The 24,174-nt window shown below is 34.0% G+C and overlaps 2 protein-coding genes across 2 annotated transcripts; both read right to left on the minus strand.

Annotated features, from left to right (window-relative positions):
* Nucleotides 1-36: 36 nt before the first annotated feature.
* LOC126810537 (cell division cycle and apoptosis regulator protein 1) lies at nt 37-11,734 on the minus strand. The gene is made up of 11 exons (XM_050535663.2): nt 11,508-11,734; nt 10,264-10,398; nt 9,854-9,928; nt 8,461-8,655; nt 7,813-8,073; nt 7,488-7,541; nt 6,487-6,523; nt 4,466-4,626; nt 3,920-4,049; nt 3,207-3,419; nt 37-2,024 (listed from the first exon to the last, which is right to left on the minus strand). The coding sequence occupies exons 1-11, from the start codon at nt 11,577-11,579 to the stop codon at nt 1,753-1,755; spliced, it is 1,605 nt and encodes a 534-aa protein (XP_050391620.2). The 5' UTR covers nt 11,580-11,734; the 3' UTR covers nt 37-1,752.
* A 1,085-nt stretch (nt 11,735-12,819) lies between these two features.
* On the minus strand, nt 12,820-23,605 carry LOC130010258 (cell division cycle and apoptosis regulator protein 1-like). Its single transcript, XM_050535658.2, has 10 exons — nt 23,357-23,605; nt 20,500-20,571; nt 19,638-19,831; nt 18,926-19,152; nt 17,817-17,931; nt 17,155-17,314; nt 16,121-16,403; nt 15,340-15,565; nt 14,285-14,565; nt 12,820-13,728 (listed from the first exon to the last, which is right to left on the minus strand). Exons 2-10 carry the CDS (start codon nt 20,552-20,554, stop codon nt 13,497-13,499), a joined length of 1,773 nt encoding a protein of 590 aa, XP_050391615.1. The 5' UTR covers nt 20,555-20,571; nt 23,357-23,605; the 3' UTR covers nt 12,820-13,496.
* Nucleotides 23,606-24,174: the final 569 nt, after the last annotated feature.

Here is a 24,174-nt window from a genome sequence, read left to right on the forward strand (position 1 = left end):
GGGCATTGGTATGAAGAAACAAAGGTTGACAACATGGTATTTAATAGATCCTTTACTTTTCAAATCAATCTAGAAACAGATTCATTTACACGGCATAACAGCATATATTCCAACAAATCCCAGAAATAAACGGACAAATAGATGTTTATACAAAATGATAAATGAATGATGATTAATATACACATGGTTTATTCGGTAGGTAGTCTATTCATATGGTGAGATGACGTGATTTAATTTGAAGTAAATTTACATAATGCTGCATATTTAAAATAACATAAATGCTATCAGCAAAAACAATTCTAACAAGTTGTAGGTTTTTTTCATAAATATGAAGAGGTTGACAAATACATGTATGTTTGGTCCACCGAGACACAAATGAAATGGGATTTAATGTCCTATTATTCTGTACTAATTGTCCTATGAAGACGGACATACACCCAAGTCGTGTGCTATGAGGCTAATTTTGCTTGGACATCACGGTGTCCTCCTACTTTTTCATTTAATTTCAATTCCAACATGCACAGACTCTACTGCCTGCAACACTGACAAGGGAAAACCATGCTGGATAATCCAGAGAAACTATATCGGCCAACATAAGGATTGAACCTGGTTCTCTTGGTAAGTGAGCCAGTGCCTTACCCACTGAGCCACTTTGGCTCCATCCAACCACATTGGTAGCACTCTTAAAAACACTCCCCAAGACTTCCTAACTGGAATTTGAAGAAGAGTAGGTGAAATGCTGTCATCAAGCACAAATATTTCAAAATGACAAAAGTATTAAAGTCCATTGCTTTCGTTTTGCATGCTATAACAACAATACTAAGATTTGAATTATCACAAATAAATGAATGGTTTTCGGAGTTTGGTAATTCACCTTATTTACATACTAAATGATGAACACAATTTTAAACTGAGACAGAATATAAAATGCATATGCTGAATAATTTACAACAGAAATTTAACTTTCAGAATTCATTGGAATATTTTACAGGAATTACATGAGAATGTTTAATCAATAGCTTTATGAGGATCTTTTTGATTTGTCAAACTTTGATTTACGATCAAGCAAAAAATTAATGCCTCGCTAGAGTTCAAATTTTATAATTATAATTTTATTTTTATTTTGTTCCTTGTTTAATGTTGGATTGATTACACTACTTATAAACACTGTTTTCTCTTTGAAAGTTAACTGTATTCTTTATAATTGGTTAATATTCTTGCCCATTGCAAAGCATCTGCTGGATGTAGGTTCAAGTTGTGTCAATTGTTAGACCTTACTGTAGTGTAGTCTAAATTACACAAATGAAGGTATAGTATTTAAATGCATGAATGGAACTTAAATTTCCATTTTCTGAAAGACAGGAACAAAAGCATCGAGTATACACATATTAGTACTTTTAATGCCTTCCAGGTGACAAAATAGACAACTAGAACCAGTACAGGTTTCTAAAATTACACTACTATTCTTGATAACCATTTATAATGGTCATACATGTAATTCTGCTTACATAAAATTTGTTATTCTGACTTCAGAAACTGTGACAGAACCTGATTCTCTGCAATCCAATTGCAATGCTATATTTGGTACTCACACATACGGTTGGTAATCATCAGCAGTAATATTCAATTTTTATATACAACTTGATGTAATGAAAATATTGGTGATTGAAAATATACCATATAACCCAGGAATAACATTAATACAACTCTTATCAATATGAGTTAAAAAAAAGTTTATAAATGGCACATACATTAATTAGATAAACCTTCTGTTTTAACAACATTTTCATACTTTATTTCCGAATGTAACTTGTCTTCCTCCGATAAACAATTACTAACAGTTGAAAGAGTTTTTGATAAGACATCTTTACTATTGAGTAGGACTTGACGATATTTCTTGTTCTGCGTTTCAACACGGGTTTGTAAAGACTTCATTTGAGTCATTTCATCTCTGACATTCTGTAATTCTGATGATAAATTGGTTTTGTCTTGTTCTGTTTCTTTAAGACTTCCTTTTACCATACCTGAAAAATAATTATTAATATAACATAAAGGTGTGAAGTAAAATAGTGTTGCAAACATTTTTAGACTTGATTTGGCTAGTTGCTAACAAAAGATGAAGATTATTCTGAGTGAAAATACACTATTTAAAGGAGCTAAATCGCTAATATTTGGGACCTAGAAATTGACACAAATGGGTTGCACGTAGTTGAAACGAATATAATAATGTAATATGAATGTATATAACTGATTTACATTCAATCGTTTCTGTTTTTACTGTAATTTTTAATCAGTTACATTCGGCAAATACTCTAGAGGTCTCAATCGAATGGCAATCTCTAGCGTCTGATTATTCCAGTCTACACTGATAGTATTTATTGCACATGCTCTCCTGATAAGAATATGACGTCACCGTTTGACATGACTTGTGCAATATGTCTAGCCTCGTTCTTTTTGTCCCTTGTTACGAATGGCGCTGAAACTAATTATGGTACATGATTTGTATACCAATGGTAAAATGTTTATTTTGTCTTAAATATTGGATATCAGAAGCCCATCACTTTTCGGTAAGATCACAACATCAGTGTTGATTTAAATTGACAAATATTTTGTGTTTTCAATGTCGAAGACTTTGGAAGATATTGAGTTACAGACTTGACTCCTTTAAGATATATTTTATTGTGGTATAACAAACCAGATTATGTTTTTTGATGGAGGCAAGTCTATATCTATAGCAACTGCATTAAAGGTTGAAATTATTTTCATAAGCTTACCCCAAAACAAAGTATTCTATATTAATTAAAGCCTACTATATAATGCGTCTTGACCAGACATATCTTACCTATTTCATTTTAATAAGTTTACCCCAAAACAAAGCATTCTATATTAATTAAAGCCTACTATATAATGCGTCTTGACCAGACATATCTTACTGATTTCATTTTAATAAGTTTACCCCAAAACAAAGCATTCTATATTAATTAAAGCCTACTATATAATGCGTCTTGACCAGACATATCTTACTGATTTCATTTTAATAAGCTTACACGAAAACAAAGCATTCTATATTAATTAAAGCCTACTATATAATGCACCTTGACCAGACATATCTTACTGATTTCATTTTAATAAGTTTACCCCAAAACAAAGCATTCTATATTAATTAAAGCCTACTATATAATGCACCTTGACCAGACATTTCTTACCTATTTCATTTTCTACATCTTGCATTTTCTTCTCCATACTCATCCTGTCCTTTTCACTTTTATCTAATTTTTCTAGTAGACTGTCTATATTTATCATAGAACCTTTATATTGTATAATATTAGAAGTGACTTCCATTTGGCTTTCTGTAGTTTCTTTCATCTCTTCACCACTTTTCAATGACTTGTGACTTAGTTTTAATAAATCCATGTTGCCTACAAAACAAAACACACAGGTGAGAGAGAGATAAATAGGGTTAAACGGCCACTCGACACAAACTAGGTCATTTTTTTTCAATAATTCGCTTGCACGTAGGAGTCTTTAGCAGTGGGAGGAAACCAGAGGACCCAGAGAAAACCCACGAGGTTGGACAGACGACCCTACTCCTTGTCACATACAACCGGGGATTCGAAACCACCCTAGTTGACTCAATGACAGGCCTTATGATACAGCGCGCAGGTGCTAACCATTCGGCCATCCAACCCCCCCCCCCACCCCAAAAAAACCACACAGGTTTTAATTTGAATTCTATATTCATCCAAAAAGAAACATTAATAGAGTCAATTCTTAATGGTTTCATTAAGGCAATATCACTTCGGTGGAAGCGGATGTTAAATAAACCTATTTCACAAGAGTAATATAATGCAATTAACTGTATATTACAAAGGTTATTTTGTTTACAATACTAGTACACATTTGTTAAATTGGCACATACCCTGAGCTAGTTTGGTTTCTTCTATTTCATCTATAACTGTTAAATCTTTCTTCTCTCCTTCTATAGAATCAGTTATTTTACGATAATTAAACATATCTCTAGTTACAACTCTCTGTACAATCTTCTTTATCTACAATAACATAAATATATCTCAGAAATTTATAATTCATAAATATTAGACATTGACTACATTTTAGCAATTATTAGAGTGTTTAAATTTTCCTAGATAACCAGTTAACAGGTACCACCAATCAACAATTGTCATATTTAAATTCTTGATTAAATTGTATAGATCTCAAAATCTTTGTATATCAGGGCCCTGTTTCACGAAATTTTAACTAAAGATAAAATCCAAATTTTAGTAGATACTTCAATTTTGATTGGCTAAACACTAAAATCAATCCAATATTATCCAATCAAATTACTAAAATTTGGATTTTACCTTAGTTAAAATTTCGTGAAACAGGCCCCAGGTTAAAAGAAAGATTTTTAAATCGTAATTGTTGATTATATAGCATCAGTATTGTGTCAAAAAGCTGAATTTACCTGAGCTCTAGATAACTGTAAACCAATTGTAGTAAATATTTCTTCTAGATCTTTATCTAGTAAATAACCAGTATGATTCTGATCATAATAAACAAATGATAACAATAAACCAGGATCTGTTGTTATATATTTCTTCTTTTCTTTCTTCTTGTCTTTCTTATCTAAAATAATAATTCTCATATAATAATTTCAATATCGTCATGATACAAATACTCCTATATAAATACTCATTTAATAACTTCATCTAGGCATGGTACAAATACTCCTTTAATAACTTCATCTAGTTATGGCATAAATACTCCTTTAATAACTTCATCTAGTCATGGCATAAATACTCCTTTAATAACTTCATCTAGTCATGGCATAAATACTCCTTTAATAACTTCATCTAGTTATGGCATAAATACTCCTTTAATAACTTCATCTAGTCATGGCATAAATACTCCTTTAATAACTTCATCTAGTCATGGCATAAATACTCCTTTAATAACTTCATCTAGTCATGGCATAAATACTCCTTTAATAACTTCATCTAGTCATGGCATAAATACTCCTTTAATAACTTCATCTAGTCATGGCATAAATACTCCTTTAATAACTTCATCTAGTTATGGCATAAATACTCCTTTAATAACTTCATCTAGTCATGGCATAAATACTCCTTTAATAACTTCATCTAGTTATGGCATAAATACTCCTTTAATAACTTCATCTAGTCATGGCATAAATACTCCTTTAATAACTTCATCTAGTCATGGCATAAATACTCCTTTAATAACTTCATCTAGTTATGGCATAAATACTCCTTTAATAACTTCATCTAGTCATGGCATAAATACTCCTTTAATAACTTCATATAGTCATGGCATAAATACTCCTTTAATAACTTCATCTAGTTATGGCATAAATACTCCTTTAATAACTTCATCTAGTCATGGCATAAATACTCCTTTAATAACTTCATCTAGTCATGGTATAAATACTCATTTAATAACCTCAACTAGTTCTGATACAAAGACCCATATAATAACCTCAACTAAGTCCAGGTATACTGATTTAATCACCCCATCTAGCCATGATCTAAATTATAAATAACGTTACTTACTTAATATATTCATCTGGACATTATTAAAGTCCATTTAATAACTTAGCTAATCCTGATATAAGTACTTGTGTAGTAACTGTAACTTGTTGTGTACTATCTGAACTCAACTAGTCCAGATACAAATACTCATTTAATAAACCTCAGCTAGTCCTGATAAATACTCATTTAATAAACCTCAACTAGTCCTGACAAATAACCTCATCTAGTAATGGTATAAATACTCATTTAATAACCTCAACTAGTTCTGACATAAATACTAATTGATACTAATTGATACTAATTTAATTTTAATATGAATACTCATTCATAAACTTCATTTAGTCCTAATACTTTCATTTAATATTCTCGACCAGTCTCATCAGACATAAATACTCTTTTAATAATCTCAACTAGTCCTGATATAATTACTTGTTTAATTTCATCTAGTCCCAATATAAAAACATTTTATAAGCTGATACTAATAAGTTACCTCATCTAGTCCTGAAGCAGCACTGACGTGGTTCTGTCTTGTCAGTGATGCAGGACAGAGGGCCTGACAAGGATGGGATATTAGATATAAGAGTAGGCCGTAGTGCCGCTGTCCGGGCAAAATTTCCATCATAGCACACTGTATGGCATATCCCGTCTTCATTAGCCGAGTTTGGGACAAAACAGTAGGACGTTAAACTCTATTTCATTTCATTTCCTGAAGCAGGGTTTCACAAGAACTTTGTCTATTCCTCAATCTTTTTCATAAAGTTAGAATAAATATTTTATTTATAAAACTTGCCTATAACACTAATCACTACTTGATCTATATACAAAGTTATGACTTGATTTAAGGATCTGAATCCAATAAGTAGAAGACAATTTCTTGGTAAATTGCCAAAAACGTCAATGAATTAGCGATGATATATGAAAGTATTTAATAACAAACCCTTGTCTTTCTTTCCATCTTCATCTTTATCAGCACCCTATTGAAATAAAAATATCCATAGTTTATATATAGATGATCAGATTTCTCTCAGAAGTGAAAAAATCTGACACAAGGCTGTTCATTATACAACTAAAACTACACACTGATCAGCAGTGAATTTTCGCTAGGCCGCTACAAGGACTGATAAGGATAACATCGATGCGACTTAATGAGTCCCAAATATTAACTTTTTTATTCCGTCAAATTAAATTCTAAAACATTTCTTTCATTTATTAGAAAAATAAATAAAGACGTTTGAATTGTTTGTAGGTAAAAATCATTTCCTATTTAGTGTAAATGGGTATAAAAATAAGTAAAATTCACCATTTAGCCCGAATCAGTAACGTCTTATGTAAACAATGCACGCGCCATTGAGCCAATGATCGACCCCGTGTGATGTGACGTCACGTGTCGAAACAGTCATCTGTAACAGAGATATTAAAAGATCTCTGTGAAACAGATTGCTAAAACTATACCACAGACTTTCAAAGATTTTTCCACTGAGAAAATCACCCATAGTTATCTCTTTCCCTAGAAGCATCAGATTTTTTAAAAGCAGAAATACCCTTTCAGTCGCTTTGATAAAGTGGGTGGGGTTGGATGGCCTAATGGTTGGCAAGTGCGCACTGTATCATAAGGTCTGTCATTGAGTAACTACCATGGTTTCGATTTCCCGATTGTACGCGACAAGGAGTTGGGTAGCCTGTCCAACCTAATGGGTTTTCTCCAGGTCCTCCGGTTTCCTCCCACTGCTAAAGATCCCTATGTGCAAGCGAATTATTGAAATAAAATTGAACCATGTGTTAGTCCTGAAATGATCTAGATTGTGTCGAGTGGACGTTAAACTCCATTTCTCTCTCCCCATAAAGTAAGTCCATAGTATAAATTTACATTAGTTGGCAAGGTGGTAGTGGTGTGACTTAATACTTGAGAAATCAATAGAAATATAAAAATTAAACTACCTCATCTTCTTCCATGTCTTCACATTTTTCTTCTTCTTTAATTTTTTCTCCATCCTAATATAAATATATTTTATGAATAATTACTGTAAATAGACAACTGGTTAGCATTAATTTACATACTAGTTTATTTTTAGTTCCCTATAAACATTTGATAAGCAATACATTTATTATTTTCATATGCCATTCTCCAAAAAACCTTATCACACAATAATAATGAATTATCTCAACTGAAAAGCCAATAACTACAGCTAACATTTCAAGATGAAAATGAAAATTGACAAATGTCTTTATATTTGCAGAAATGTTACTAAAATTTACCAATTACCTTTTCTTTATCATCCTTTTTAACATCTTTCTCATCTTTATCTTTCTTTTCATCTTTATCCTTCTTTTCATCTTTATCTTTTTTCTCATCTTTCACTTTTGATTCATCTTTATCCTTTTTCTCATCCTTCTTACCCTCTTCTTTATCCTTCTTTTCCTCCTTTTCTTCCTTCTTAGCTGGTGCTTTCATCAATCCCAAAAAGATTTGAAATCCAAAATCTCTCATCAACATTTCATTAAACATCTCAGCAAAGAGGGAAACCTGTATCAACACAATTCACATAAATTAATTATCCACAAGGCTGCCATTTTAAATTATTTCTTTAACATTAAAAAGCTCACCGCAGAAGCTTCATAAATTTTTTAAATAATGTAAGTAATTATGTCAACATACTGTATCCTTCCCAAAAGTATAACACAATCCTGAATGTCAATGTAACCTGCCACAGGTAAATTTCAACTTTAGCTGTCAAGTCATTTTAGTCCTTCTGCTGGTATTCTAGTCTATATTTCTATGAGCAGAAAGACTAAAATGACGTCACAGCTGTTTTATGGGCAGAAAGTTACGACTACTCACAGAATACACTGAAACTGTGTTAGCTCTTGTCACAACAATGAGATATCAGGTTCTATTATGTACAATACTAACCTCAAAAATATGTTCTTTGTTATCTTCTGGTCTATAATCTAATAGAACACTTAAAGACATTACAGAACAATCAAATTTACCACCTTTAGCTGTTGGATGAGGGTGTACTAATAAACATGGTGTATCAGGCATGATGTATTTCTTTTCTAATAATGCTTTCTCTTTCTTATCTTTTTTCTTCTGTTCTTCTTCTTGCTAAAACATAAACATTTGTTTTATTGTAAATCTTCAACCTTATTACCATTAGTGTTTAAAGAAGCAGGGTATCCATAAATCAGTGATAGGATTTCAAATTTTTTCTTGTCGGACACAATGCAGTTGAAAGGTGATTTTCTGCATGATTGTAGACCAGTGATGGGACTTCAGAATTTTTCTTGTCAGACATTTTTACCGAAATAAAGGGGCATAACTCTTATCATTATTTAAGCAGGCGGTTCAGACCACAATTAAAAATCATGTGTCAACAAAATATTCAAATTCATACGTAATAAAAAAAAAATAGGGGCACCTCGTTATTTTTCATATTTAATTCCTGTACGGTATTCAAATTTATGTCAGTAATATTCCTACAAAAATACATGTTGTCGCAATACGATAGAATGAAAACGTGTCGACAGTAGTCGACCCATTCTTTTGTTCGAATTCACCTCCAAAATTACCATATTTTTCGGGGTATAAGTTGATACAGAAGTCCAGCATTCACCTTATACTTTGTTTCGACTTCTATACAGATGGAGGTAAAAAAAAAAAATCCGAAAATTTTTTGGCAGTGACCATCGCTCCACGGCACTTGCACGCACTATCATGTAAAACGATTAATTACCTTCATGTACACTATTCCAATCGAAATATTTGTCGACATTTTTCAACTTATTTCTTTTTTTTTAAAACATAAACCCCATTCAAAATATTATCATAAATCAGAAAATATGCCATCAAAATAGAATCTTTTTCCCTCCACGTGATAATTGTCATGTTTACACGTCTCGCGAGATTTCTACTTTTGTTTTTGATTATTGTATTATAACCATGTGTGTGTGTGTATAAAATAGCTTTATTTAACGTCTGCTTCCACCGAAGTGATATCACAGACAAATTAACAGATATATTGATTTACAAGTTAACGTGATAATTGTCACGTTTACATCTCTTGTAATTTCACATGACTTTGGCAGTTATGTAAACATGGTTGTCTACATAGAAACTGAAAGTTAATAATTCTTTCGAAAAAGTGCCAAAGATAGAACTAGAATATAGGTCTCTAAGGGTCTTCTACAAAAAATTAACCAGTTTTATTCTGGGATTGCTCTTCTGCCAACCAACATCCCTTCATTTGTTACAACATTACTATAATAAATTTATCTCTTCATCAGTTTTAGTAATAACATACTACCTCTTTCTTGACTGCCTCTTCTTTAGCTATAGCTTCTAATATTTCTGGATCAACTGGTTTTTCTTTCTCCTTTTCCTAGAAACATAAAATATTTGATTGTTTTAACTAGAAGGGCTTTAAGTTTTAACTTAAATTCTTACCTGATTTGAACATGCTTCAAACATTTCTTTTAGGTTTTATTTTATTTCAAAGAGAGAGAGAGAGAGAGTGGTTTAACTCCACTGGACACAAACTAGGTCATTTTGAGACTATCATATGGTTCAATTTTCTTTCAATAATTCACTTGCACGTAGGGGTCTTTAGCAGTGGGAGGAAACCGGCGGACCTGGAGGAAACCCACGAGATTAGACAGGCAATCATTTCAAATAAATAATCTGAGAGACTTGTAATCAAATCATCATATATTTTACCTGTTCTTGTTTTATTTCTTCTTCTTCTGCTTCTTGTTCACCTTTTAATGTTTTTGTTAATCTAGCTATTAACTGAGACTTTAAACCTTTAGCACTCAAACTTCTTGCTTCCAATTCTTGTCTCAAATCCACAATCTATCGAACAATATAATAAAAATTTGTAAAACAGTTATTAACACTTCTCATAACTTCCTGTTCTTCTACCTTACAGAATTCAAGATACACTATCTAAACTGAGGAAGAGGGTTTTTTGGTTTTTTTTTTTTTACTGTGAGCAATTCTCAGCAGAGATTCTGATTAATTTACTTTCCTTTATATTACAAACGGAGAGTGACAGAAATGGGAATTAATGCCTAATCGATACGAACTTGGTCACTTTGGGACTAAACTATTGTATAATTTTATTTCAATGAGGATCCAGGGCAATCACACCTGGCTTGGGATCGAAACCACTTCACGCAATGACAGACCTTTAAGGACTGTCAGTAATTTTTCACAGTTTGATTAGCAGCACTGCTAATCAAAAAGTCTAATCTTGCCAAAATTGATTTTTAACTGTTTGTCTCTGACACCATGAACGAATGCTTCAGAAAAATAACGATGGATTTTGAGGTCACTTGCATGTGCCCGGCCATACTTGAATTCAAAACAATCAGTGCCTAATATCTGAAGACAATTCTTGGCAGTGTCTTCCAAAGCCACACTCATTTTCATATTTTATTTACAATATGTGGGGGATATACTGGATTTATTTTTTCAAATTAAATACTGATGTAATTACTCGAAATTGACATGACTCGCAACATCAGTGGTACTACTCGATTCCTTATTTCCGGTTTAATAGTCCCTATTCATAGAGTTATGTCCCTGTATTATATAGTGTAATGAATTGTGACTGGATAGTTCGAGAAGAAAATGTCACACAGAGAATTCAGTTTTGTTTATAAAATTTAATTGACATTTTATACACATAGAAAGTGTTGAAAAAGTCTTTTAGTCTTCAAAATGTGGATAAATCTAAGCGTCAATATCCAAAATGACTGCGAATCAAAAACATTAGATTTAAATTTTTGATTAGCAACAGAACAAATATTTATCACAAATTGTGCTGCGATACTGGTTGTCGGCAGCTCTGCTTCTGATCTAAAGTGCACACATGTAAGACAACTCAACCACCTACAGATACTTTGAAAATTAAAATGTCCATTGATGAGTGGACTAAATGAATTTTAATAAATTCTTACCTTCATGGATTTAGGATCCAATTCAGAGAAATGTGTTGGTTCTTTTTTCTCGCCACTTGTTTCGGTTTCCATATCTTCTTCTTCCTATAGCCACACACACAAATAGAGAGAGAAAAAAAACATGTATTAATATCATTCACATTATGTACCTTAATATTAATTTAGTACAGATATGTAGACATTACATATAAACGTCTCTTAAACAAGATATAAGAAATGAACATCTGCCATCGTGACCTATATATACTTGATATATATATGATATATCTAACATACCTTCAGACATCCCTGAAACAAAATAATATACAAACACTCATTCCATTGCCTCATGGTCTTTATACATGCCCGTTTCTTAATTCTTTTATCATTCCTTATAATTTGGTATCTGATTTAGGTAGTCTAATCTGATAAATTGAGTTAGAAAACTACAAAGGAAAAAAGGTCTTGTCCATGAGGTCTGGTTCATAAACCCCAACACACCTTTTTACAATAATAAAACATAATTCTCTTGTCATTGATTTCAAACGTTATTCGTCTAAATTAAAATAATCAGATAGCATTACTCAGTGACAACAAGTATTTTCATGAAATAATATTAATAGGATATATATGGTACCAGTGATTATCTAATTAGCGATTTCAATTTTTCACATTTTTATTTGTTTAAAAACAGAATCAATTAAATCCCTTGCTTTTTGAACAAGTTATTTTATTTGTGCCTTTCATTCAAGGTGGGATTATTAATAATTATGCCACGTTGTGTCAATGATCTTACATCAGTGTATTCATATTATAATTTAATTGTCTGATTGTCATTAGTTACAAAGATATGAAGGAATGGAGACAACTATTGACAACATTCAGTATACTTTGAAGATGTTTCAACTGGATTTAATCTTGCTAAAATCTATCACTGGACTTTATTTTATTTAATCCGAGTTGAATCAAAGCAGGGAGATTATCTATCATTGATATTTTGATATGTTAATCAATCAGGGGGGGGGAGGATGGCCGAATGGTTAGCATGTGCGTGCTGTATCATAAGACCTGTCATTGAGTCAATTGGCGTGGTTTCGAATCCCTGGTTGTACATGACAAGGAGTAGGGTCGTCTGTCCAACCTCGTGTGTTTTCTCCGGGTCCTCCGGTTTCCTCCCACTGCTAAAGACCCCTACGCGCAAGCGAATTATTGAAATAAAATTAAACCATGTTAGTCCCGAAATGACCTAGTTTGTGTCGAGTGGACGTTAAATTCCATTTCTCTCTCTCTCTCTTTATCAATCAGAGTATATTTTAGTGTTGTTTAAAGAACCATTATGGGAGATTCGATAACGAGTTGACAATTCTCACCATAACAGTTAAAAACTAGATAATATAAAGGTAATTTGCAATCATCATTACTAAAGCCAGTACGATAAACAGCATAGTCTCGATTACCCATTTAATCGTTAAATCGTGAAGGAAAGTCATGCAGTAAATCGGCTCATAATCCACTAAAGATTGCAGGCTAGCGATGCCATCTAGAGTTGATTATGGTCTGGACAGGTTAATTAATGTCAAATTAATAATTCAGATAACATTTCATGCAGTAAATCGGCTCATAATCCACTAAAGATTGCAGGCTAGCGATGCCATCTAGAGTTGATTATGGTCTGGACAGGTTAATTAATGTCAAATTAATAATTCAGATAACATTTCAGGCCTAAAGAAAGACCTGCAATTAGTGCAATAGACAGATTTAGCTCTTGCATAATGTATGTTTAAGCTGTGAAAGCAGCTGTAAGTTATTATAAATATGTAAATCATATATAGATATTAAATTTTTCCTCAAGTATGGTAGCTAACAAATTAAAGACTGCATATTTACCACTTGATGTCACTTCTGTGTAATTAAAATCAATAAGTTAAATTTCATTGATAAATTTTTAAAAACTATGAATGAAGACAAAAGAATTATGTTTCATATAAAAACCACTGTGGAGAAAAGAAATCAAATTATTAGCAGTGCCTGTGTGCCTGGGTCCTTTGGATCGGGACTACTGGCTATTTTAGTCTGAAGCTGCTTGGAGTAGGCTGACTGTAATTCCTCCCACTCTATACGAGATGGGGTGCACATCCATACATCTGGCATGAAAATTACCACCGTTTCAACTCTGTCATCTAATTGACGTCCCTTGTGGGAACCAGCAGGTCGCAAGTAACAGATCTCTGCAAACCGATACCTGTGTATAAAGTAAGGGGGGAAGAAGACAATATATAGTCCAAAGATAAGTTATTATACGATAAATATCAAAAATTTGAAATTGGACATTTTGTAAAAAAAATGTTCACAGAATATTTGAAATAAAGAATGTAAAGCGAAGCGGGAAAAGTCCTAAACCATAAATGATAAAAAAGAAAGAAAACATTTTGAAAAAGGGTATTATCATATTAGTTCAAAGAGTATAAAACTATTATGAAAACTTAAAACTAAATGAAAGCTACCAATAAGGTAGTTAGATTTATTTGAAATGTTTTAAATAAATGGCTGACCTATTCTAATTCTACATATTGCAGACTTATAAATTTTCATGCTCAAGAAAAAAATTATGTAATATTCAATATGAAAATGTTTACTTTTCAACCTATAATTGAAATGATTGATAAAATCTGAGGTTGTTAGTTAGAACAATCTATTAAGGTGTACACAACAATATTTATCTTAAATCAAACATATCCCTACTTACATTCTAAATGCCCTAAAGTTATAGTTACGAGAAAAGAAACATATACACTTACCATTTTGTACAGCTAGACAAATCTATACCAGTTAAAGCTTTAGTAGTTCTAATAGCCGTATTAATCAGAACCTGAGGGTCACCTGCGGGGTCAGCACCATCAAGCGATGGTGACCACGTACCACCTATTGCCATTGGTTCATTTTTGCCACGGACTCCAACTAGAAATTGAAGGAGTCTAGTGGGATGCTGGAAGGCTTCCTGAACATCTGGTGGGTCTTCAGCCAAACCACATGATTTATGATACAAATCTTCCAATGAAGCCGAAGATAGTAACATCACCTGTGATATATTTAAACTTTATTTAAAGTATTTTAAACAAATAAGAGAGAGAGAGAAATGGGGTTTAACGAGACACAAACTAGGTCATTTTGGGACTAACATTTGGTTTAATTTTATTTCAATAATTCGCTTACGCAGTGGGAGGAAACCAGAGGACCCAGAGAAAACCCACGAGGTTGGACAGGCGACCCTACTTCTTGTCACGTACAAAAGGGGATTTGAAATCATGCCAGTTGACTTAATGACAGACCTTATATACACCACGCACATGCTAACCATTCGGCCATCCCCCCCCTCCCCCCCTTAAACAAATAAACCACCTCACTTAATTAAAATCAAAGCTGTCGAGCTAGAAAGTATTGACCAATCAAAGGTGAGGGACATTAATGAAGGATAAATTGTGTATTTCCATTTGTACAGCATATTTGGTGTTCTATGAATGTTTCTTTCATGGACTAGGAAAAATCACCTTTTGCATGTTCACGATTTTGGAAAATGATAACGAAGACTAGTGGGTCAAGTCATCAAAAATCACCAAATTTACAGAATTATCATGGTATGGGTTAAATATAATCATTAAATTTACCATGAGTTCAATCTTACATGGGTATGATTGCTTAGGATTATCATAAGGGTTGATTGGCTTAGACAATAAGTAATAATTAACTCTTTGTACTACAATTATAGTGATCAATTCATTGTTTAATCAATCAACTGTTCCAAACATCAAACATAGCAACCAAACTGCAGAAAACCTCACTGATAAATACTTACCTTAGCAACATATGCATGGTCAACATCAGGAGGATCTAATGGTGTTTTATTAGGAGAGATGGACTCAACATCCTTGTCCATTATATGAAAATTACAAGTATTGCCTAATTTAAATGGTCTTTCTAGAGGAAATGCATCATTCCATCTTAAATCAGTATAGAAGAAATCACTAGGGATGTACATATTACTATAACGTGTCTTTAACATAACAACATTGGCATTTTTCCTGAAAAACAATTTTATTTTATCGCTATTAGTTCAATAGAGAAATTGGGTTTAATGTCCACTCAACACAAACTAGGTCATTTTGTGAATAACACATATTTCCATTTTATTTCAATAGTGTAGTGGGAGGAAACTGGAGGACCCTGAGAAAACCCATGAGGTTTGAACGCGACCCTATACCTTGTCATGTACAACCAGGTATTCGAAACCAAGCCAGTTGACTCAATGACAGACCTTATGATATATTAGTACAATAATTATCAGCATATTATAAGACTATTCAATTCATCACTACATCAAAATATGTCATAACCCATAAAAACATTCCATGCAGGACATACTGAGCGTTTTTCAAGACCCACCCACTCCCCATCATAGAATCCAATCTTTTAATGGAAGTCTCTTATCAACAGCTGTCTTTTTATTTTTTTGAAACAAAATGAAATGCAGGTATTCAATGATCAACATATGGCTATATGTGAAAGAGAAGAATTCGACCTAGAAAGTTAGAGATCAAACTATATTTAATTAAACAAGAGGAAGAAGATAAACTTACAAGTTTAATGATAATTTGGGAATCTGTACAACATATCTTGGAGTACTTCTGCTGCTGGGGGCCCGTTTTCTGGGAGGACTTCTGACTGGCGATCTAGAATGTCGAGGGGGTGATCTTTTCCTCCTGACATCTCGAATTCGATCTCTATCTCTCCGTTCTCTCTCTCGATCAGCATGTTTCTCTCTATCTTTCATAGAACTAAATCTATTTGGTTCACTACGATGAATTGGAGGTTGATTCGGACCCATTCGAGATGATGATCCTTGGCTAGATAATATACCACCTAGAAAAAAAAGCCAATAAAAAATAAGTTTTATTTTTTAGAGCTTTGGGGAAAATTAAAAGAAAATAAATGTAGGATTATAGTTCCTAAAATTTAAATAGAAATCCAATTAATTTTATTTCTCTTTGTACATTATGTAAAAATCTCTCTTGTATACCGAAAAGCAAAAATACAATGTACGCATGGAGGTAATCATTAAAATGGAAGTAAGACCAATTGCTCTATCTACATGCCACATTTTATTTATGTTAAATAGAATTACTTTCCTGAAGGCAATAAATAAATCATTAGCATAGCCATAGCTTTTGGTAAACCAGAGAGAGAGAGAGGTCTTTAGCAGTGGGAGGAAACCAGAGGACCCTGAGAAAACCAACGAGGTTGGTCAGGCAACCTACTCCTTGTCACGTACAACCGGGGAATCGAAACCACACCAGCTGACTCAATGTCAGCCTTTTGGTAAACAAGGTTTAGCTTCCATATTAAAACTAGGCTACTCAACAATTATAATTTTATCTCCTGAACTATGACAAATGAGCAATTTGTAGCTTTTACCAAAAGCCTTCTTTATATACCACTTAACTTATAAATTAAATATACTGATTTGGCTTATGGGAAATCGCAATAAATTTCATGTTTCATGTGTCCATTGTAATAATCATATACCATATATCTCCAATTCTTGGATATTTTTGTATGCATATTGTGGATTAATACCAATCTTTTAAGAATTTTATGAAAACATTAAACTTACTTCTATAATCGTTAGCTCCATGTGACATTAAGGGAGGTGGTGGAACAGCATTCATTGACATCTGTGTAGGTTGTATATTAGCATTAACATTGGAATGTAATATTTGACCCATACCTATATTACTCTTCATTGTAGGCTGTACATTAACTCCTTGTGGCTGCTGAAAATATAACATGCAATAACTTCATATCACATATATTTTTGTCCTAAAAGATATGCATAAATATTAGACTCCAGTGTTTAGTGTCATGCAGATGAAACCAAGCAGAACTCTTATTAAATACATTCTTAATAACAGACGAAATAACATTAAACAAGTGAGTTGTTTAATTATATAAATAATAGCAAGCTGTGGAACTACACAAATCTGGTAAGGTTTCATTCTGTGTATCGAGGCTAAACTTGATTTTTATAACTCCATTCTTAATAACATTAAAGAGAGAGAGAGAGAGATAAATGGGGTTTAAAGTCCACTCGACACAAACTAGGTCATTTTGAGACTAACATATTGACAGGCAACCCAACAACCGGGGAATTGAAACCACGCCAGTTGATTTAAAGACAGACCTTATAATACAGTAAGCACATGCTAACCATTCGGTCAACCAACTCCCCAATAACATTAAAGGATTGACTTATTAAAGTAAATAAATAATAGAAACCTGTCCAGGAAGAAGTTGTATTCTGGTTGCATTCCATTTAAATGGCATACTAGCATTGAAAGCTGCTTCTACCAGAACTCTTTCACCTACTTTAGGCTGGTTTCCTTTCACACTCCTGTAAAATAAAACACAGTATGATACCATCACAGACACTCTTTCCTTATTTCACAGTCCAAGGATGGATTAAACATAATTATTACTCAGACCAGAACACAATACTTTGGTCCTTCTGAAGTTCGTTAGTTCTTGATGGTCTCGTGGACCAGTTTTAGCATTGACAGTGATGCTTCAATTATTCTTCATCAATATGTACATCGGTCCATCAGTTTTCGTCCTGTCTGAACATTTTTTGTCAGCCTAACAGGCACTACCCCTCCCAATTGAAACCCGGGGTAAAAAAAAACCCTGGGATTCTTCTCAACTTTTACTGGGATTGGAATCTCATTATATTCTAATTGAGGTTCCAGCAGATTCCTGGCCTCTATGAAATACGCAGACACTTATAGCAGGGGCGGATCTAGGAATTTTGAAAAGAGGGGGCTGACCGCGGAGACGAGGCACGCCGCTGAGAGGGGATTTTTTTTTGGGGGGGGGGGGGGGACCCTTCCAAAATTGTCAGGGCGACCGAGGCATTATGATGGGAAAAAAGACGAATCTATTCCCTAGCCACTTCACTATTTAAGCCTTGTAACTTGTACTTTGTACTGTCCACACATGAAACAATGCTACATCAAGTTGCATGTCGGTGATGGACATGAGTGTATACGCCGCCGATTCCACAAGATGTCTGTCTATAGTCACTCTATAGGATTAGGGCACTGTCAGCTAAACAACAAGAATTCGTTTGAAAGTGGAAGCATTAATTAGACCAGACTGGTGTGTTTGAATCGATGGTTTGAGTCATTTGGGATCCCTGGAACGGGTTGGGAACGGACATATTTGGGTCTGAGAAAAGGCACTTTCAGCAGTAAAAAAGGGCTCCTCGCGCCCCCCCTGAATCCGCCTCTGTATATCTAGATAAACATATGCTCTTCCTGATGATATATATCATGGCATTGTTCATTTGTTTTTATTAGTCATAAATAGACAACATACTATCAAATACTTACGTCATCTGAAAGAATACTTCTTCATCGACGAAACCAAACGTATCATGAAGTTTGGTGACCGTACCAGTAAATACTCTTTGTTTCATCCCCTGGGGTAATGTCTGTGGTTGAGCAACACGTGGTGCTGGGTAGCTGACAGTAGGTACCTGATGTGAAGCTAATGATGTAGGAGTGGCTATGCCTGGCTGAGGCAAAACAGCTTGAGGTGGAGGCAAAGCATTCGCAGCCTGCAATCAATTTATCAAATTAAACTTTATATTATGCATCAAAATGTGGAAGAATTAAATCCCAATATTCTGTACTGTAAAATTTCTCTTGTCATTTTCATCCAAACATGATACCTATAATGGACTTTTAAAGTAAATGCAAAGTAAAGTATTTTGACATCTATCGTCCAGTTTCTGGGGTCAATTTTCGACTTGCATTTCATTACCCTGTTTCTAGAAATGAATGAAATGGGGTTAAACGTCCTACTGTTCTGCGCTAATGAAGATGGCTAGTGTTCCTAGGATACAGAACATGCTCTCATATTCTTTAGAATCATTTCTTTGCAAAATACAAAATTTTCATGCTACATTAAATTTACCTAGTACTATCCAAGTGGTACCCCTATTACAGCTGAGTAGCCCGGAATACAGGATATAAGGTTTTGAAAATGAAATGTTGCAGCTACCTATATGTATCAAATAGATTTACATTCAACTTTACCAACCTGTTGCTGTTGTAGATTTACAGCGTTTAATGCAGCATTATATTGCTGTGTACCTAATGATGGGTTGTTTGATCCCAGACTGTACACAGTTGGGTTACCAAGGTTACCAGGTACCATGATTGTATTACCAAGTTGCTGAGCTTGTGAAAGTTGATTTTGTGTCATTGAAGTTGCTTGATTAGCATTCATGTAATCTGAAAATTAAAAGAAATATAAGACAGACATACACCATGAAGTGTGCTGTGAGAGAAATTTTGCCTTGACAGCAGAGCTGAGGCCTACTCTTATTTGATTTCCATCTTTCAGGGGATCTTTAACATATTTCCATTGCTATAAATCAAACATTGTTTTTATATCCTGTACCACTAAAATAGCTCCCTAAAAGAAATGGAATTCTATTAATATACAGTAGTCCGACGGTCGAACTTGTTTCTACATCACCGTTCAGCACTTGACTCTAATCCACATAGCTGGGACAACTACATTGGGGAAATCCTGTTCTATCATAAATTAAATATTTTTTGCAATAAGGAGTAATGCATCACTTAGTCATGAAGCATGATGTAAATAACCTTAGCTATAATGTACACTCTGTAGCCTATCTTTTCATGTTCTAACTAACTGACACAACCAATAATTCCCATGATTATTTCTATATTCATTGTGATAGTGTGAGCTTACGAATCACTTTCAGTCCATATAAAAATCATACTTTTAATTCAAAATCGAGTTTTGAGGTTGCACCAAATAATTTTGGCTATAAAGATATAAAATAACTGTGCACTAGAATATCTTATTGCACAAATTATTTGTTGATAGCATTTCATACTACGGTATTACATAAGTACTTATTAAACTCTACCTGCTGGAGGCCTAGCCCATGGTGGGTTTTTAGCAGCACCAAACTGAGATGCCATTCTGTTATATTTCTAACCTGTGGTAAAATAAGAAGAAAAAAAATCATTAAATGTTGTATGGCGTATAATTATGTTTCTAACAATGCCAATACATGTATAATAATAATAACAAGCCAACAGTGAGGCTGATGTCCCCCGCCGAAATAGGAAAATAATTAGAGGACACATATAAATTTATCACAAATTATCTTTTACAAAGTATTGAACAATCAAACAGTATATCTTTACTTATAGTCTAACAATCAAAGTAGGAGAGTTATTGTTTTCCAAAGTCTCGACCAATCAAATTGCGTATCGCTCTGCTTACCCTGAGCAGAAAATGCTCATTATCAAACTTAGTCAAGGTATTACTGTAATGAAACTATACACCAAGTTTCATCAATCTCACTTAATTAGAACTAAAGTTATCGTGTCCCAAAGCATCAACCAATCAAATTGCTTATCTCTGCTTACCCTAAGCGGAAAATGCTCATCTTCGAACTCCATCAAGGCATTGACCTAATCAACACATACACCAAGTTTGAACATTCTAGCTCAATTAGGAAGAGAGTTATCGTGCCCCAAAGTATCAACCAATCAAATTGCTGCTTACCCTGAGCAGAAAATGCTCATTATCAAACTTAGTCAAGGTATTACTGTAATGAAACTATACACCAAGTTTCATCAATCTCACTTAATTAGAACTAAAGTTATCGTGTCCCAAAGCATCAACCAATCAAATTGCTTATCTCTGCTTACCCTAAGCGGAAAATGCTCATCTTCGAACTCCATCAAGGCATTGACCTAATCAACACATACACCAAGTTTGAACATTCTAGCTCAATTAGGAAGAGAGTTATCGTGCCCCAAAGTATCAACCAATCAAATTGCTTATCTCTGCTTAGCCTAAGCGGAAAATGCTCATCTTCGAACTCCATCAAGGCATTGACCTAATAAACACATACACCAAGTTTGAACATTCTAGCTCAATTAAAAGTTATCGTGTCCCAAAGCATCAACCAATCAAATTGCTTATCTCTGCTTACCCTAAGCGGAAAATGCTCATCTTCGAACTCCATCAAGGCATTGACCTAATCAACACATACACCAAGTTTGAACATTCTAGCCCAATTAGGAAGAGAGTTATCGTGTCCCAAAGCATCAACCAATCAAATTGCTTATCTCTGCTTACCCTAAGCGGAAAATGCTCATCTTCGAACTCCATCAAGGCATTGACCTAATAAACACATACACCAAGTTTGAACATTCTAGCTCAATTAGGAAGAGAGTTATTGTGTCCCAAAAAGTGTGACGGACAGACAGACGGACGGACAGACGGACAGACAGACGGACAGACAGACGGACGGACGAACCCATTTTAATAGTCCCCTGCTTTCTTCGAAAGGCGGGGGACAATAATAATAATAAATGTATGTTAGATAAGAATTTTGGTATATGGAATGTACATGTAGGTACACCCAATCTTACTAGAAAGATACAGCTTCCATGAAGAACACCTATGGTGCTAGAACAAAATAAATATGTGATGGTATCCCTAAAAAGGCTGGCTATCTCCTTGAGTGACGTAAGGAGCGCTTGTGTTGATATAACAGTCAATAGTTGTGAGAAGACAGTAGACTCTTTGATTAAATGGAAGAAAAAGAAGTTGGCAGAGGGCAATTCAGGAATTTACACAGGCTTCAAATTTATGGTAAATAAACAGCAGCTAATGAAAAATATAAGCTAAAACTAGATTCTCCCTCAATCATGTCGATTCTAGTTGCGTGTGGTTGTTTTCTTCAAATTAAAATGATTTGGGAAGTAGTTGAATCAAGCTTTTGATAGATAAATAAGTTTGAATAAGCTTTCAGTCCAACTATATCATCAAATGGCACAGTTCCTACATGTATGTGGTACAGGAGGGCATCCTTAAAATAAATATATTGGCCTGCACCATTTGTAGAATAAAGGACAGTGAACATATGAAGAGACCTCTGCATGGAGAATAAGATATTTAAATTTTGCATTACTTATATTGCAGTATCTTTGGTATATTTTGTTTATGTATAATAATGTGCATATTTATAATGTGCTATATCCACAAACTAAGTTTATGCTCAAAGCGCGACACAATTACTATCCCGGTCTCTAGGATACATGTAAAGCCCGATTACCTCCCTTTACCCTGAACTCTTTTTAAATGTTAGAATGAGCCCTAACATATGCTGCTTCAAGGAGCGCAACAGTTTTTTGTGTAATACATACACCATCCTACCGGTACCCATTTACAGCTGGGTAGACTGGAATACAGGGATGAAGTGTTTTATTCAAGGACACAAGAATTTGATGCACAATTCGGCTCTCGAACCTGCAACCGTTAGGTCACAAATCCTACTCTCTAACCGTCCTCCGTGGGTGTTTTGATGCAAAAAAATACATGTCATAGACTATTCTAATCAGCGCTTCTACTTCTAAGTTCTAGTCCATTATTCATACTGATACTCCCAGGGTCCCAGGCCCAGTAAAGCCCTTTACCATATTACTTCTGTTTCATTATTTTCAACTCAACATGTAAGATCAGCATAGCACGGCAATACCTTAGTCAAAATCAGTTTACAAAAAGATGTCAATCATTCAAAAGTCAAAATGAATGAGATTTAGAAAACACGCCATCGTCTATCGACCATCACTATGTCTTGTCAGTTTATCTGGTCCCGCCAAAAGATACTTGGCTCTAATGATAAAGGAAGATCTCAATCAAGAGTTCTTTGTTCAAAAGTAAGGATGACAGCAAAGTATGCATTTTCATTTGTAAGTACTTACATAAAAATTAAAATGGGAAAAAACGTAAACAAAAAATAATTGCTTTCCCTCTTACGGGCTATGGCGGAACGGAAGTGGAAGTGGTCGGTCGGTTCAAGCTTGTTCGAATATCCAGTGTTGGAAAATCTCGCAGGCTGTAAAGTCACTCATTTGATATTCGATAAACCATTATTTTATAAAGCGTATATCTCTATCCCCACACGTGTAAGTCCTTACATAAAATAGGGAAATAACATAAACAAATAATAATTTAAAATCGCTTTCCATCGTACGGGATATCACGGAGCGGAAGTGGCGGTTCAAATGTACTCGATTATCTAGTGTTGTGAAACCATCTGATCTATGATTTCATAAAAACTTTTAAATTGCAATTTTAATCCATGTTGTTCCATCTGTGTTAATCCCAACGAAAATTTGGGTGGAAAGTTAGAGACGGACGTCGAGAGGACAATTAACAGGAGAGGCAATGAAGAAATTTTTGCAAATTTAGTTTCATTGAATAGATAAATAACTGAAAATAAATGTCTTTTTATTTCTCCGGGCGAACTTTCCCCAACCGGGGGGGGGGGGGATGTTCACCCATTCGGACATGGTGACTTTGAGATGAAATTACTTGTATACGCCTGGGCTTGGCAATAAAACTCTTTAATGTATGCTGTATATTAGTCAACTCCACTGTCTTTAATCTAGTACATGTATAGTCTACGGAAACGTACTAGCTTCAACGTTATCGAGATATGCTGGTTTTATTAAAAATGGTGAGAACTAGCCCCGCTCTCCCCTAACACCTTTTTTTAGAATTTGCAAAAGAAGTGACC

This window comes from Patella vulgata, chromosome 2 (genome assembly GCF_932274485.2).
Source record: "Patella vulgata chromosome 2, xgPatVulg1.2, whole genome shotgun sequence".
In the NCBI taxonomy this organism is placed as follows: Eukaryota; Metazoa; Mollusca; class Gastropoda; family Patellidae; genus Patella; species Patella vulgata.

Excerpts from the sequence above, each read along its gene's own strand:
- LOC126810537 (XM_050535663.2), bottom strand. The coding sequence starts at position 11,579 with ATGGAAACCGAAACAAGTGGCGAGAAAAAAGAACCAACACATTTCTCT. Across the intron at positions 8,656-9,853 it reads AAGAGGCAGTCAAGAAAGAG|CAAGAAGAAGAACAGAAGAA; the intron begins GTAGTATGTTAT and ends TTTATGTTTTAG. Across the intron at positions 2,025-3,206 it reads AGATGTAGAAAATGAAATAG|GTATGGTAAAAGGAAGTCTT; the intron begins GTAAGAAATGTC and ends ATTATTTTTCAG.
- LOC130010258 (XM_050535658.2), bottom strand. The coding sequence starts at position 20,554 with ATGGCATCTCAGTTTGGTGCTGCTAAAAACCCACCATGGGCTAGGCCT. Across the intron at positions 15,566-16,120 it reads CCCAAATTATCATTAAACTT|GAAAAATGCCAATGTTGTTA; the intron begins GTAAGTTTATCT and ends ATTGTTTTTCAG. Across the intron at positions 13,729-14,284 it reads TTGTCTAGCTGTACAAAATG|GTATCGGTTTGCAGAGATCT; the intron begins GTAAGTGTATAT and ends CTTTATACACAG.